The 16,020-nt window shown below is 36.3% G+C and overlaps 1 protein-coding gene across 1 annotated transcript in view; it reads left to right on the forward strand.

Annotated features, from left to right (window-relative positions):
- The first annotated feature begins 503 nt into the window (after positions 1–503).
- afg1lb (AFG1 like ATPase b) overlaps positions 504–16,020 on the forward strand; it is a 48,670-nt gene continuing 33,153 nt past the window's right edge. The window contains exons 1-5 of the mRNA XM_088625772.1: positions 504–654; positions 1,474–1,697; positions 8,299–8,350; positions 9,320–9,421; positions 10,246–10,376. Coding sequence (XP_088481898.1) covers positions 540–654; positions 1,474–1,697; positions 8,299–8,350; positions 9,320–9,421; positions 10,246–10,376 — 624 coding nt within the window. The 5' untranslated portion in view covers positions 504–539. The remainder of the gene's footprint in view (positions 655–1,473; positions 1,698–8,298; positions 8,351–9,319; positions 9,422–10,245; positions 10,377–16,020) is intronic.

A 16,020-nucleotide genomic window follows, 5' to 3' on the forward strand; every position in this document is an offset into this window, starting at 1 on the left:
TCAGCCGATAAATGAACCCCATGAAAACACATTCACAAATAATTTAGTGAAAAAGCTTTAGTATTATTTTTGAAAATATAAAACTATGTCAAATAAAATCACATGCCTTGTGTTAAACATGTTGGGGAAAGAGATTAACAAGCAAGACTTAGTGTAAAGTTTATTATTATTAAGTGATTCTGGGCAAATAGCTCCTATATTAAGTAGGTAAAGCTTTGTCACTACATATAAGACTTTCACCATTATTTGGCTATTTCTGAATCTGCTTGATGTTTTTGTTATATGTTATTGTGTTACAAATAACGTTATATTATCAGTTAGAAACATCTAGAATCATTTAGAAATAAGCAACATAATTGGTCCTTATGACGTATATTATCGTGAACGAAAAACAGAATACACTAACCCTTTCTTAAAATGTAACGTTTGAACAAAAAATCTACAAATACAAAATTACAGAAATTGCTGAACAAACACATTTTCTGATGTACTCTGCCCTGTGCTGTTTCTTAATAAAGTTTGAAATCATTTGAAAGAAAATGGCTGCGCCCTTGTTACCCTTGGCTACAGTAAGATGTTTCATTCGATTTTTAAATAAAGAAAACATTTTAGTTCAAAAGAAATTCTTCTGTACATCACGGAATTCCTTAAGTGGTGAGCACCTATTTTCTTTCTGGATGTTTGTTCAAACAAAACGTTCTATTTTCTAAAAGTGCTGCTGTCACCTGACAGAACTGTTTTTTTTAGCGTACGGATTAAAATGGAATAAAACTTGCGGGTTGATGGCAGCGGTGTAGCAAACCGTATATAAAATATTCCAGGCTTTAAAATAACTAAAATACTGAAATGTCAGTCGACAAGTTCTTAATATGATCCTTGGCAAATCGTCCTTTCAAAACAGATATTCATTAAGGAAAAGTCCTTTGGAATGCCACTGAACAAATAAAGGAATATTGCCTTACTCAATGAAAGTTTAAGCGTAACGACAAGTTTGAAATATTTTTGTACGAGACGTTATGCACCCACTACAATATTTCAGACAGCAGATTCCAGTAACGTGTTTTTAAAAACGCATTAAACCACCTGACCAAGTAGTAGAACATAGTGGTACTGAACCTTTAACAGAACGTGACGACACCATCTTCGACTCTAGTTTCGTAGCACCCTAGTCTTTCGCACAGTAAAGTTATCCTCTGTGTGTCCGGCGAATCCCAGCAGGAAAACAGCTGCCCACAAGTTTTTTCTTTACTTTACAAAAGTTTTTTTTTTAATTTCTTGCATTATGTCAAAAATGAAAAACTGGAGCATTTGTATATGCACACACAAAGATTATTATTTTTTAGTAGTGGGGACCTCCACATTTTTAAGATGCCAGCACAACCTATTGAGTTAACTTTAGAAGCATGCATGTTTCAAGCTAATACTGGGCTAAAATGCCATAATTAAAGTGTTTGTGCATTTTCTTTATTGTAGACCATGCAGTCCATGTTGCAAACACTGCAGCTACACAGACCATTGAAAGCTGGCCTCTTGGTGATTCTTCAAGCTTCAGTGGCCCACTGGAGCATTACAATCGCCTTATCCAAGCAGGTGCACTGAGAGAAGATCAGCAGCAGAGAGTTGCTCTTCAGCATCTAGATCAGCTGCACAAGGCCCTGAAAGGATACAGCAACACTCCCCTGAGCTTCCTGTCAAAGGTGAGAACTGAGGGCAGCACACATTCAGCAATCTAGAAAATCTACCTAGGTAAGATATAAATAATAAATAATCCTAACACATATACAGTATAGTGCTTTTCTGGAAACTCCACTCATAGCACTATACAGGTAATGGAGACTCCCCTCCACCACTAATGTGCAGCCCCACCTGGATGATGCGACGGCAGCCATATTGCGCCAGTACGCTCACCACACATCAGCTATCAGTGGGGAGGAGAACAGAGTGATGAAGCCACTTCTTAGATTATTGTTAGGAGGCCCTGACTGGTAAAGGCTATGGGGAAATTTGGCCAGGACACAGGGGTTATATCCCTACTCTTCTCAAGAAATGCTTCGGGATTTTTAATGACCATGGAGAGTCAGGACCTTATTTTTACATCTCATCTGAAGTGCAGTGCCTTTTTACAGTATAGTGTCCCCGTCATAATACTGGGGCATTATGGCCCACAAAGGCTTACTCCTGCTAAGCTTCAGTGGGTTGCCGGTTGTGAATTGCAAGGTAATGTCTGGAATAGGAACCGATTTAATGATTGATCACAACTGGTCTTCACTATAGGAAATGTGTTGCAGCAGGGGGAAGTGTTTATTCTGGTTAAGAAAGTGGGAGACATTTAAAATATATTCTATGCATTTTTTTAGTCTCCTAGCTCTTCAGGTGAGTCATGTCTAAAAGCACAGAAGAGTTAGACTTTTTGCAGAAAGTAAAATATCAAGAAAAACATTGGTGAAAATAGATTATTTGAAGCTAGCGAGTAGTAGTCAAAAAAGCAATCAGTGTACGAGACCCAATGTACAACAAACTCAATGTACGACGAACTAAACTTTTAGGAAAAAAGGGAACGGCTTGAAGAACTTAAACCCCAGCAACATAATGACAGTTGTGCAAGCAGACTTACTGTATGAACATTTTAGGTTGGAAAACCAGTAAAGGTGAGGGACCAGCAGAGATTTGCAGACTGAGGCAGTCACAGTCAAGCAACAATAGCCCAGTTCTGAATATATCATCTCAGAATCATGTGACTTTAAGTGCCATGTGTGACACAGGTATCGCCGCATCTCAATGCCAACCTGGATCAACGCTACAGTGGGCTGGGAAGTTCAGAAGAATAGACCAGAGTTTGATACAGAATGGTGGACTGTGTCAATGTTTCTGGAATGGGGAATTGTGTTCATTCCGCTTAATATAAGACAGATTTTTGGGCAGTCTGCTTTTTACTGGCCACAGGATGCTATAAGTTATTTGCTCAACATATGCTCCTGTTCAGTGCAACTTAAACAGCATTACACAGCATCAGGTTTAAGTGTAAAGGGAGCAAATATTGTAAGCAAGTGTAGTAAAATAAAAATAGCAAAGTTATAATAAGGTGAGTTCAAAAATGTTGAAAGTGTAATAAGTTCCTCACTAAAACAAGAACAAAAAAAATAAGTACTAAATAGCAGCGTGTACTGGCAGTGCTGTTACAATGCAGTAATATAGACACGATGCTGGTACACACTCCAAGTCTGCAGTGAATAAAATCATATAACCATTAAAAACAAGAGTTACATGAGATCCATATGGTGTTAGCATTACTGTAGGGTGAAGTTGAGGTGATTGGGTGATATGAACCTAGCACACATTGATATTAGTCAATGTGAAAGAAAGAAATGAGATTACACTTGCAGTATGGTTAGTACTTGTGTCAAAACTGTACTTGTTAGGTAAAACACATACATTATCAACTATGAAAGTATGTTCTATACCAAGGAGACAAATACAGTATACCACTCAGGGGAATCTAGGATAATGATAAAAGATTGATAGCTTAAAGTTGTACTACTCTTATCTATAGAGTGTCTTTTACTAGACTTTACAACCTGGATATTTGTGATTAGGAGAACAAAAGCTGTAGAGTGAGGCTGAAAGTGTGACATCATATGCAGGGCTTGGCATTAGCAGTTGGTGTTCACCACATTTTATTTAAACCACAGTATTGTTATCAGATTTCTCTTTTACAGTGTTTGATGCCTGATTGATATAAAATGAGCTTATTGGTTGACATTTAGATAAAGTAATTATAGTCTAATTTTGTTTAAAGCCACCTGCAGTGGATATCAAAAGTCTACACACCTTTATTGAAATTTCAACTTTTGCTGATGTAAAGGCTGAAATCAAGACAAATCATGTCAAACCTTTTTTTCACATTTAATAAGATCTTGTAACCAACAATATTTGAGTGAAAAACAAATGCGTAATGTTTAGGAAAAATAATTAAAAATAAAAAACTTTCACTGCCTTTGTTGCATAAGTGTAGACACCTTTTATAAAGGGGATTGTAACTGTGATCAATTTAACCAATCACATTCCAAATCATGTAGAAAGGTAATTTGCCTTTACCTAGCATCAGTTGAAGTGATTCTGATTAGTCATCAATATAATCATTTTGGTGCACTATAATGTGTACATGCACATTTATGAAAAGCTAATAAATGCACATTTATTTATTCTGAAAGATATGACTGATTTCTTAAGCAGGCTGTAGCTTAAAACTGAACAAAAAATAAATATGCTATATGCTTTATTGTTGCAAACTGCTCAGCAGCTTCAGAACTGATCATTAAATAACTTAGCCAGAAAAAGTAGCTGAATTCAACGTCGACAGATCTCATCTTGTATCGAACAAATCCTAAGAAGGTGACTTCTGTCAGCGACAATCATTTTAAAGGAGAAATTGAGAAATAACAGTGTTGACAGAAATGATTAAAGGGATGCTGACCAGTGACCACTGCTGGCTTCGAGTCCTGTGTCCTGCATACTGTAGGTTCATTTCAGTAATGATCTGGCAGGACACTGATGAAGAGGAAAGGTTGGAGATGAGCCTTTGTCAAGTAGGCTGTGGAGGGTTGTCAAAGAAAGAAGGGACAGATGGATCTACAGGACATTCGAGGTTGCTAATGGAGGTGTTGCTGGAGCAGCAACAGGAGAGAGTGCTGCCTCGTGTCATGGATTTGTTATTTTTTGTTTTTCTGAAGAATAAAGCATCTGCTCCATATATTTTTTATTCTACAATATGTGCTTGTGATCGTGGAGCCATATTTTATGCTATCAAAATATTTTGAAAGAAGAACGGTATTTTGGATTGCTGTTCCCGAGGGGCCCCTTGGTTTTGTGTTTCGCTTTGTATCAGGGGCAGTGTGGCTGAGCAACAGGAAAGAAGGTCAGGGACAAGTGGAGGGAAAACTCACTTGCCGATCTTACTGCAGAAGAGAATGTAGTCTGTGAGAGCTGTCTCAGTAACACAGTCACTGAGACAAGCCAGAGGGATCTCAACAGGCTTTGGTCCATCCACAGGAGCAGGAGAGGCGATTCTGGGGAGGATCCCGACATTTAGGGAAGGGCAGAAAGGACGTCATGAGAGGTGGAGAAGGAGTTAAACATCTCGCATCATCAGCTCTAAAATCTAGAATGTCTTGGTCAGACAGCAGCTAAAGGTTTCTCATCCATTCCATGAGGCACAGTGATTTGATAGGTAGAGCTCTTGAGGCACAGAGGCAGAATATTAGAAAAAGTCTGTGCCTATGAAGTGCACTTCGGCACTTACTCATGCAAGTCGGGATTATAATAGTTTGTTTCCTGGCAAAGCTGTATGTTTTTCGAAACTGTTATGGACACTTTGGATACTCAGCGTACCACATAGAGGGTGGATTAAAAACTCTTCGGCTAAGAAAAAGGAAAGATTGTTGGAAGCCTTTGTATTTAATGTACACATTTTGAGCAAACCAACTGATATCATAAAGTAGACAAATAATTTTCAATTTATGTTTATATTACATCAGAAATGTAAACAAATAAAAAACTATTGAAAATTATTACAGATGTGTAAACAAATGTGCGCCGTTAGCAAAGTCAGTGTGTTAGAGAAATATAATGGCATATCTCGGAGTTAAGAGTTGAGAAGGCTGTAAGAAAATAGTGTTCCTTTAATTATGTTTACACAAAATAAAAATGGAAATAACTTTTTTAAGATCATTCCTTTGTACCAGCTGGAATTGGGCTTGAACATGCCGTTCATAATGTAATAAACAAACATCTAATGGCTCATGCTTAAAACTGAATATGACTCCTGAAATGCAGCTTGTTTTACTGTGTTTAGCTGCCGTCTACCTTTTGGTCAAAGTGATTTTTCTTTTCACAAGGACTGTCTTTTGTTTGGCTGTGTTCTCTTGCCTAATTGAAGGCGGGTTTTTCCAGCAGTGTCCAGCCTCTGTGCTTGCTGAAGAGTAACTCCACTTCAAACCTGATACTCTAAAAGCATCACCAGGTGTTCTGCTTGCTGAAATTAAATTTACTTTTCACGATTCTTTATTATTATGGATCATACCATATAATAACAAGAAAAGTAATATTGCCGTAATAGTTGTAGTTATTTATTTTAAAAACAGTACATGTCCAATACCTAAAAAAATACATAATGCATTTTACTGAGTTGCATTTAGGAGATGTAAAGCTTTTTGACAAAGGGGACACTAATTGTAAATTAAATGGAAGACTTTGTAATTAAGACATTTTTGAGAATGCAGGAACCTTTGTCTCTGCAATCCAACAAAGTGTATATGTCGTTAATTCTACCTAAAAAAAAAGAATTGACCAGAAATACGGTGTATGTCTTTAGATGAGTATTATATGTAAGATGAGACCTTTTAGTAGCAAGCTTGTTGCAGATAGTACTCAAGATGAGGACTTCAGATTTTGAAAATGACCTCCTGCTGTTTTTTTTTTAATTTTATTGTGTCTTTCAGTTATAATGAGAGGGTTTTATTGTTTGGACGTTGCTTTTAAATGCTGAACGATACTTTGGAATTATGCTTCCAACTCTAGTTCTTCAGCAATTACACTGGTTTGAATTAGGTCATGCTGCTGCCATTTTAATTTGCTCTCCACTTCTGCAGCTCAGCTTTTGTACTCTGGAGAACAGCAATGCACTTGCTTAAAATATTGACCAAATTGTCATTGTGCATTTCTAATGTAGGAGTAGGTAGCATGTTTGTATTTATCCCCTAATTAGACATTATTAGTACCAAATGCACTGCATCAAATCTGTTCTCCTACTAGTAAAAATGAGGCAGCTATGATACAGTAATGAGTAGCAGAATGAGCTGAAGAAAGAGATCATAACAAATATCCATTTTTGATTAAGTGTTCAGAGTCTGCGCAAAAGTTACTTTGCATTAAAAGGACAAGTAAAAAGGATCCTTTGGGGTACATAGCAAATAAACAAGAATTCAGAAGTGAATCGGTGATAGAACAACGCGTTATACAACCAAGCATGAACATGTGCGACTTTGAGTGACTTTAGAGATTCGTTATTGCTCATTGTTGTCCTTCACAGCCGCCAGCTGGTCATGGAAGAGTTCATAAAAACAAATGGACCTCATTAAACATGTTCTGGTTAGAATCCCCCCCGAAGGGAATGACTTTCAGCATCCAAGATAATGATTTCTTAAATGAACCAACTAACGCATTGATGGGAAGCTCATGCAATAGTTTAAAAAGCCTACATTTAATTTCTGTCAACTTCATGCACATCACAGAACACTTTTTTTGTGTGACTTCCCCAGCTGATATTCCTGGAACGTCATGGGTACTTTAATGTTATTTTTCATGATATTTCACCCTCCCAGTTCGTCTTATTTAAAATGATTGTCGGAAACATTTCAACCATATCCCTCTTCAGAACCTCTTTCTTGCTTTGGACTATTGGCACAGAGCCACATGGGAACTTCAAAGCATTGTAGTATTGTTCTGGTGCAGATCCTACTACATTTTTGCTACGGAGAGATATGTCCACTTTTCAATTTACAACCGTATTAAAGCTCAGAAAATGTAAATACAGCACGAGTGATTATCTGAATCAAAATGCACTGTAAGTGGTGCCATGAGATCATTTCCTCTTCGGTTTTGTATCATAGCCTTTCGGACTGGCAATAACTTATTCGTTTTTTAAGATGTTTTTGTCTTTTTATAGTTTTTATAGCAAAGTGAGTCCAGTAGTTCTTCCACTTAGTTGTTGTTTTGGGGTGCCACAGTTTCCGGAACACAATCCAGATAGCTGATTGCTGATGTCTTTTTACCATTTTTAACTGCCTCAATTAGTTTTAAATTTGACTAATTTAAATTTACTCCTCTTAACTCCTTTTAATCACTTTGTTTCAGTTAATATAACTGTAGCCTGTGAAAGGTTTGGCATTAGACTACATTTCTTTTGGTTCTGTTAAAATGTCTAATCAGGAGTGTGAATATTGTGTCTTTCTGTTCATTGTTAGTGTTTCATGCATAAAAAGCCTGATATAAGCTATTGATTACACATGACAGACATTTATTATTATTGTTCCTCAACTGACACGGGAGGAATACTGAGAAAAGGGATGTTTTTTGCTTTAGACATGAAGACAATGCAATAATATTGGATCGCACTTAAGCGACAACACCCATCAGCCTCTGGAATGATAAATTCAAAGAAATAAAATGTGGTATTGAACTATATTTATGTTAAATCACAAGGAAAGATTTTTAGTTTCATCTGTCTTTTCTGTTTTTCAGCTTTTCACAAAACCTCAGCCTCCGAAAGGCTTCTATATCTATGGCGATGTGGGTAAGTTAAGTAGGAATGGAAGATCATTGCGCAGTAGTTTCTCAGGATACTGTTCAGTATTTGCCCCGGAGCTCCACCTATTCATTGAGTCAGCACCAGCTTTTAAGTTTCCTCTTTTTCTCCTTTTCTGATGCTGAACACCAGAAGGGGGTCTGTTCCTAAAAAAGTGACTCTAATTGCAGCCACTTAAGCAAAACCTCCAAGGCTGTTTGCTTCAAAAGTGGAAAATAGCCTCTCAATAAAGGGAGATTGATGGGATGCTTGAGATCACAATATATAGACGCTTTATCCAAGAAGACAAAGGCAAGTCAGTGGCAGATAGGCGGTCCCAAAATTATCTGACAATGTTTATTTCCTTGGGAAAGAACCTCACGAATGGGTGCGACTGCTACACTGAATTGACCAGGTGTAACAACAGCTACTGAGAGCAAGTTAGGATGTCAGTGCTTTCATTTTGCTTTCTTTACTTGCAAAAGTGCTTTGCAATAAGGCTATTCCTCGCTGGCAAATAGGCAATTAGCGATGTCGACATTTATGTGTGCACACAGAATGTCCAAGCCTGTTTGTAACTTTCACAAGACTGAACAGAAGATCACGAGTTTGTTTCTTGGGTATCTGAATGAGAAACTAAGGTTTTGTTTTGGTTTAGTCCTAAATTATATATTCATGAAGGTGCTTTTTCTTGTGCCATTACTTCTTACTTGTTTAAATCTGAATAAATAAAGAGATTGTCACACATTTTTCACAGAAAAAGTGCTTGATTGTATTGCTTGATACCACCTGACAGTGCTATAACCCAGGAGGGAACAGTTTTATCTCTCAACATTTTATACTGTTGTACAAATACTGTCATTGTGAAGTATTGTATATATATATTTTAAAATATCATACATAAAAAATTATAATTATAATTACATAAATTTATTAATGCCTTTCTGCGTAATTCATTATGCAATGTTTGTGTTCCAGGTACAGGGAAAACTATGGTAATGGACATGTTTTATTCTCATGCTGCGGTTGACAAGAAAAAGAGGGTCCATTTTCATGGTTTTATGTTAGACGTCCATAAAAGTGAGTTTTCTCAACTTTTTTATCATACCACAGAGCTGGATTGTACCTGAAAAAAGTCAGGGATAAGCTAAATCAGGATTTCATATCTGATCACATAACCTAGGCTAGTGCTAGTTTCCACCGTACTGTAGTTGTTCCAGTTTACTTCATTATAAGTTGATTGTAAAATTACTGTTACAGTATACACCAAATTTAGACAAGTAAGATTGCCTTGAGAGCAGAGCTATTACTGATACAAACAGGCATACTTAATTTTTCTAGAAAACATTCTTCTAAATTTTGAATGGGTCTTACTGTAATTTCATTTAAGAAGGGGTTTACCTGCAGATAGAAAATACTATTCAGAAATTCAGTGCATTCACTGTAAAGTTTGAATAAAACACGTGCTGATTTAACTCTAGCTGATTGTATTTTAAAAGATAAGAATATCATTCCTTGAACAGGATTACTCATTTATATCATCTTCTCCTACATCAATGTGTTGAAGTTTTCCAAGTTCATTATTCCTTATTAACTGTTTTTATAAATCTGAAGTGAACACAACAGTAATTAAATATGCTTCACATAAATCCTAGTCTTGCGCAGGCGAGTGGTGTCATAATTAGTAAATATTGGAAGCTAAGACCTTTTGTTTCATACAGTGTTGAGATGTATTTCTTTCACAGTTACAGTTCTACTTCATTGATTTGTAGTAAATTGCGCTTGCAGTAAATTGTATTCTTATTTGTAATGCAGGAATCTGCAGAATTCCTTTTAGCGTGTTTTTGTGTAATTATGACTGTGAAGATATAACCAATTGATGAGCTGTCTTTGTCATTTCATAGGAATCCATCGCCTTAAACAAACTCTGCCAAAGAGGAAGCCTGGATTAATGGCCAAGTCTTATGACCCCATCGCACCAGTAGCTTTAGAGATCAGTGAGGAAGCCTGCTTGTTGTGCTTTGATGAATTTCAGGTGAGGACACAAAGAGATATTTCTAATCAGTGAAGTCCCTATTTTGAGATCCTGACAGATCAAGAATGAACATCTCATTTGGTCAAAACTGGATTTTATTATTTATAAATAATTAACGCGGATTGCTCGTTTGCCTGCCTAGTATTTCTAGATATACACATGCGAAAAGAACTTTGTGTTAAAAATATTTACAGTATGAGGTGTCTTACTGCTTCTGTCCTAGATTGACACCACAAAAATGAGACATGCTGTGCAATGTCAATTCAAAGTTTTTTTTTGTCATCTCTAAAGATAAGAATACACCACACAATCGTGTCAAATGATATATGATTCTTAGCTTGTTTTGTCAAATCCTGTCATCATGCAGTATACTGTATATGAAAAAATAAGCAATTTGGTAATTGATCACATTCTGACTGTCAAATCAGTTGGTGTCTTCATCCTCGTTCAATTTCCAACGAGCAAATACAGGAATCAGCAGAAACAGTTGATGTAGTTTGAGCAGTACTTTGTGTTGCAAAGAGCAAACTTGAAATTTTACGTCACATATTATGGTCAGGGGAGTTGGTGCTCATACTGAGATGTTTTAAGGTTTGTGAACATCACATATTACTTCTATGTAAAAGTTTAAACTTTTCTCTATACTGTAAATGCTAGCACACGTGTGGAGAGATTTTTCTCTTTCTTGCATGTTTCATTAATATACGTGAATAATGTATAACAAAGCACTTTATACATTAAATTCCACTTTTATTACTTAGTGCCCACTGGTGTGCTGATGTGAAGTGCTGAAGTGCAGCTGTTGGGTTTTTTGAAGTAGACCGAACCATCTCATGTGGGAGTATTTTAAATACTGTACGTCACGTATTGTGCACTTTAAGTTGGAATGCATAAAGAGTTTGTAATGCTATCGGCATTGCAGTAATTGAGGGGGTTTAAATATGCACATATAATAAAATTACGAAAGTACTTAGAGAGTTTGTTGATGTTTGTTAACACACAGCTTGTCCTGATGATAAGATGGACACATTAACACAGGACCTCATGAGAGTTTTCCATGGTGTGACCATTAAAGTGAAACATTTTGGGCTTTGGAATCAAACTTGAAATTCCAGAATTGACCACTCAGCCTTCAGCTTTTTGATGAGCTTGTAGAGCTTGTCTAAAATAGAACTTTCACATGTGTCAGAAAACACAACGTTTTGGCTGTGGAGCCGCCTTCTTCACCCGAAGAAGGTCCACAGCTGAAATGTTGTGTGCTTGTTTCCTTCTCTTTTCAGCATGGAATAAACCTATTACTTGTTCCTTTGCAGACTACGCATGCTGATGCAGCTACCCACCTGAAATATTGTTTGTGTGCTTTTACCGTTAGCAGCAATGAGTTCATGAGCAGTAAATCGCACGTCACATTGACTCTGGTAAATCAATCTCTTCAAGAGGGGAACTATGGAATACAGAAGCTGTGACTATTGATCTTGTTCACTAATCCAAGAAATCTACCAGCATTAAAAGTGACAAAGTATGTTAGTGCCACCTTGGCCCTGGTAGAAACATTGCATCTTTTTCACAGAGATGGTAACTCCAAATTTGCAGTTGTCTTTCCCAACCTTGTATCTGGAGGCTGGATTTCATTGCAAGGGAGCTGTTAACCCCTGATTCTGACTGCCGCCTTTAATTCTTCTGCTAGCTTGTTTGGTCTTTTACTTGTCCTCTTCTGCACTCGGTTTTTAGAATAGGTTTTTTCAAGTGTACCGTTCCAGCAGTGTCAAAATAAAGAATGCCTGTCATTGGTGTGTTTTATAAGAGTTTTCTCTCTTTTTTCAATTTTACAGGTCTAAAAAACAGTTCAGTTGATGATGAACAGGCATTGTAGAAAAGACAATGTATCAGACAGTCCCTCAGTGTTTTTCTTGTACAGGGGTACAGTTATTCAAGTATGTCAGTTGACACACCAGAAGGGAGGGCAGTTCTGAGACAAATCAGAAACTGGGAAAGGGGTTGATACCAATTACATATCCCATTTGATCTTGTAGACACTGGAAGCAAATTTACAAACATACCCCAGATAGAAAACTGAAATATAGTTTTTGATGCGATTGGGAATTATAAGCCTGCTGGAACAAAAACCACAAAATACAGAGTGCCCCAGGACCAGGGCTAGAATCCCCCATCGTAAAACTATCAACAGCTGTTAGTTCAGGTTTCTTCTTGAGTCCAGTGCTCTTTTATATGTACAGTAGGACAGTGTTCTGTTTTTCTGATACAGTTGTTGAGTTTGAAAAGTTAGAGATCACATTAATTGTGTTTTGCTTTGTAACGAGTATTGACATTTTTGTTCCTGATATGATTTGCAGTGTCCATGAGTCAAATTATTAAACTATACAATTTAGTCACTTTCATTTAAGTTGTCTTTTAAAACGAATAGACTACAGTATGTCAGTGAAAGAAACACAGTATATTACTGTTACAAGTTACATATAAGGGATATAAGTGACTATCCACACACTAAATAGATCACTGTGACTGATTCCTTTTTAAATGTATTTCCTCTCTATTATTTTCAGAAGTAATCTCTTATGCATGTAATTTGCAACTGTAAAACATGTTTTCCCATCACGGTCTGTAAATAACAGAATCCAAAGATGTTTAGAAACAGTTCTACTTGATTTGTAACATTTGACTGACAGAAGAAAATAAACGCAATGCAGGCACAGGATGATCTACTTTCAACTTAAATGCTTTTAAATATAGTAACGTAAAAACAGATGTCATCTGCTCTGTGGTTTTAATTCTGAAGTTAATGAAAGCAGAAAGCACGTGTGGTGGCATTAGTTGACTCTAACAGGTGATCTAAAGGCTCACAACCCATGTTCTGAGTGCTTTTACTTGCTATTTTGACTGTTGTGTTAATCACAATTTTGAAATTCAGTGGTCGGATTTGTTGCATGCATGATCAACAGAGGAGAAGGAAGAGAAAAAGTGAGATTTCAAGTTAGTGCTTTGATCTGGTGGTGACAATTTTGAGACTCCCTGTTGTAATGATGATTAATTCTTTTTAGTGGCCAAATGTAGCAAACTATAGGAGTTAGTTCATATTTAGATCTGATTTGATTGCCTTGATACATTTTGTCTAACCGATCAAAGATCAATTTTGAAATACTAGTGTAACAACAGCTTTTGAAATGCTTAATGTACCCCTGAATTTTCTAAGTTGTACAAAATAATGAGAAAAGGTTACAAGAAAAAATTGGGCCAACATAATTTTAACTTGACGTAAAATGGAGAAACCAGATTATGCTGTAAACACAACTAGAATGGATTGCCTGTAAATCCAATAAACCTGGAGCCCTCTAGTGGTTTCTGGTGTTCTGAGACGAGAGTGCATTTATCTTCAGGGATGTCTTGTTCATCTATTAAAATTAGGATTCTTACAACAGAAATGATTTTTCGCAGATGAATGTAGAAAACAGAAAGGCACGCAGAGAGGCATATGTTTGCATGCTTGTTGTACTGTATGTACCAAAAGATAAATGGCATTAGCACTCAAACATTCATTTTTTCCAGTTCCTCATCCTTTCTGTGTTTTTGATATTTTACATCGCCTGCTCATTTATATTCCCCCTTTTCTTACTTTTTTAGGAGCTGCATTTCAACCTTTCTGTCAACGTATGGTACTTCAGAGGTCCTCATTAGCTGCCTTTAGGACCACTTATGGCCCCTTAGAAATCATTCCCTAAGAAAGTGGCCCTCTTGAATTAGAATCCCGATCTTATGTTCTGCTGTTACCATCCCTGCTATTTTCCCTCCACCAGAAAAGATCGGTGGCTAATATTTATGGATTCTCTACTACCTTGGTGCTGATAAATCTAATTGGCCCTGATTATCTCCTTCTGTTCAAGCTACAGCCCAATATCAGTTTTTCTTAGGGATTATCAAAGGTATCTTTGTGCAAGTGCTCTGAAACTTTCCCCTGCAGGCTTGTTTTTCATCCTCCAAGATTGCCGTGATTTAAAAGTCTAAATTACAGCCAAGCTCCTTTTTGTTGGTGCTAATACTGTTAGTGAAAACACATGCTTATGTTTGTAATGCATTACAAGAGTCCATACCAATCAACAGATGACTGAGCCCCAGGCACTCACTCATGTAAATGAAGTATTAGATTTTTTTCTCTTTCTTTCTAAAGTGAGTCGTAATGGAAAGCAACTGTAGGTCATAAAAATCTTTTCTCTTAAATGCTAATGAAATTTCTCCATTCTCTTCATTAGCAGACTACCATTATCAGTAATTTGTAGCCTTCTCCTTTGTCCCCATTTGTAATGAATGCTAGGTATTGAAAGAGCTCAGGATAAGAAAATGCTTCGGCTATTGTCTTGTGCTTAGTTAGACTGTGAAATTACTCTTCTCTAGTGCTGTGTAAGTAAGGTTGTAAGATCAAAAGATCCTAATTTGGCACCCGTATACAGTACACAAAGTGACTCTTGCTTTAGTAATTGGATGCTGATTTAAATATTATTGTTGTTTTGTAAAAGTACCATATACTCTCTAAAGCTTTTAATTATTGCCAAAGATGATTATTTATTTATTTGCAGACACCCTTTTTCCAGGGTGAAAAGTGTGTTTTTTTTTTTAGTCAAGTAAGATACTTGCTCCTTCTGAAAGGTTAAGGTTTTCCAAACAAATACAGGGAAAGATAGTAAGACATCTCATATTTCATTCTCAGATTACGCATCCTCGTCTCACATCCGAGCACATTTTCCTTTTAAATCTAAGAACTCACATTGCTGTGTATTTCTTTTGGACTCATGTTTTGTCAAAGAGTAATTATTTAACATGTACAGTGTCTTAAATAAGTATTGATGCAGATGTGCTGCAGATGCTTAGAGTTTCAAAGTAATTACAAAAATGGTGATGCTGAAAGTCCAGTGTTTCCAGTGTTTTTTTTTATTTTTGCCATTCTCAATCCTCAGACAACACATGTTGTGTTACTAACAGAAATAGACTAGTCTGTTAAGTCATGTAGTCTGACCACTAAGTTAAACTTTGAGTTGAAGAACGTGGGAGTTTTATGTGATTCTGATTTACATTTACATTTTGAGAAACATTAAAAATCTGTCCGATATTACTGTTTTTATCAATTTTGAAATGTTGATAGAATTGGAGATTTTCTTTCTTTGACTGATAAATTACTTCCTTATTTTATTTTATTTAATCTAGACTGGACAGTTGCAGTGCTTTACTTTTCCATCTTACATGCTATGCCTTTTCAATATTACAGCTTGTGCAGAGTACAACAGCAGGGGTTCTTACTAGGGTAAGAAACACCACATGTACAGCACTTGGCTTTAAACTAAACTTTACCTTCTTAGCAACCTAAATTAACCTGAATAAGACTTTACCTGCTGTACAAAGGTCAGCTAGAATAAGGATATGAGTTCTGTTGTTATACCCTGAGATTATTGACTCTTTAACCACCTTCTGTTAGAAATATACTTTCAGCTGCATTTTTTAAATTTAAGGATATATACTGTAGCTTAATCATGTTGTTTTGTTGCATTAATCTCTTTTAATAGTTATGTTTTTAATTCAATATATATTATATAAAGCAGAATTAGTTATGGATTGCGTAACACTTAATACATTTTAC

Source organism: Lepisosteus platostomus, chromosome 3 (assembly GCF_059453375.1).
Source record: "Lepisosteus platostomus isolate fLepPlt1 chromosome 3, fLepPlt1.hap1, whole genome shotgun sequence".
Taxonomy (NCBI): Eukaryota; Metazoa; Chordata; class Actinopteri; order Semionotiformes; family Lepisosteidae; genus Lepisosteus; species Lepisosteus platostomus.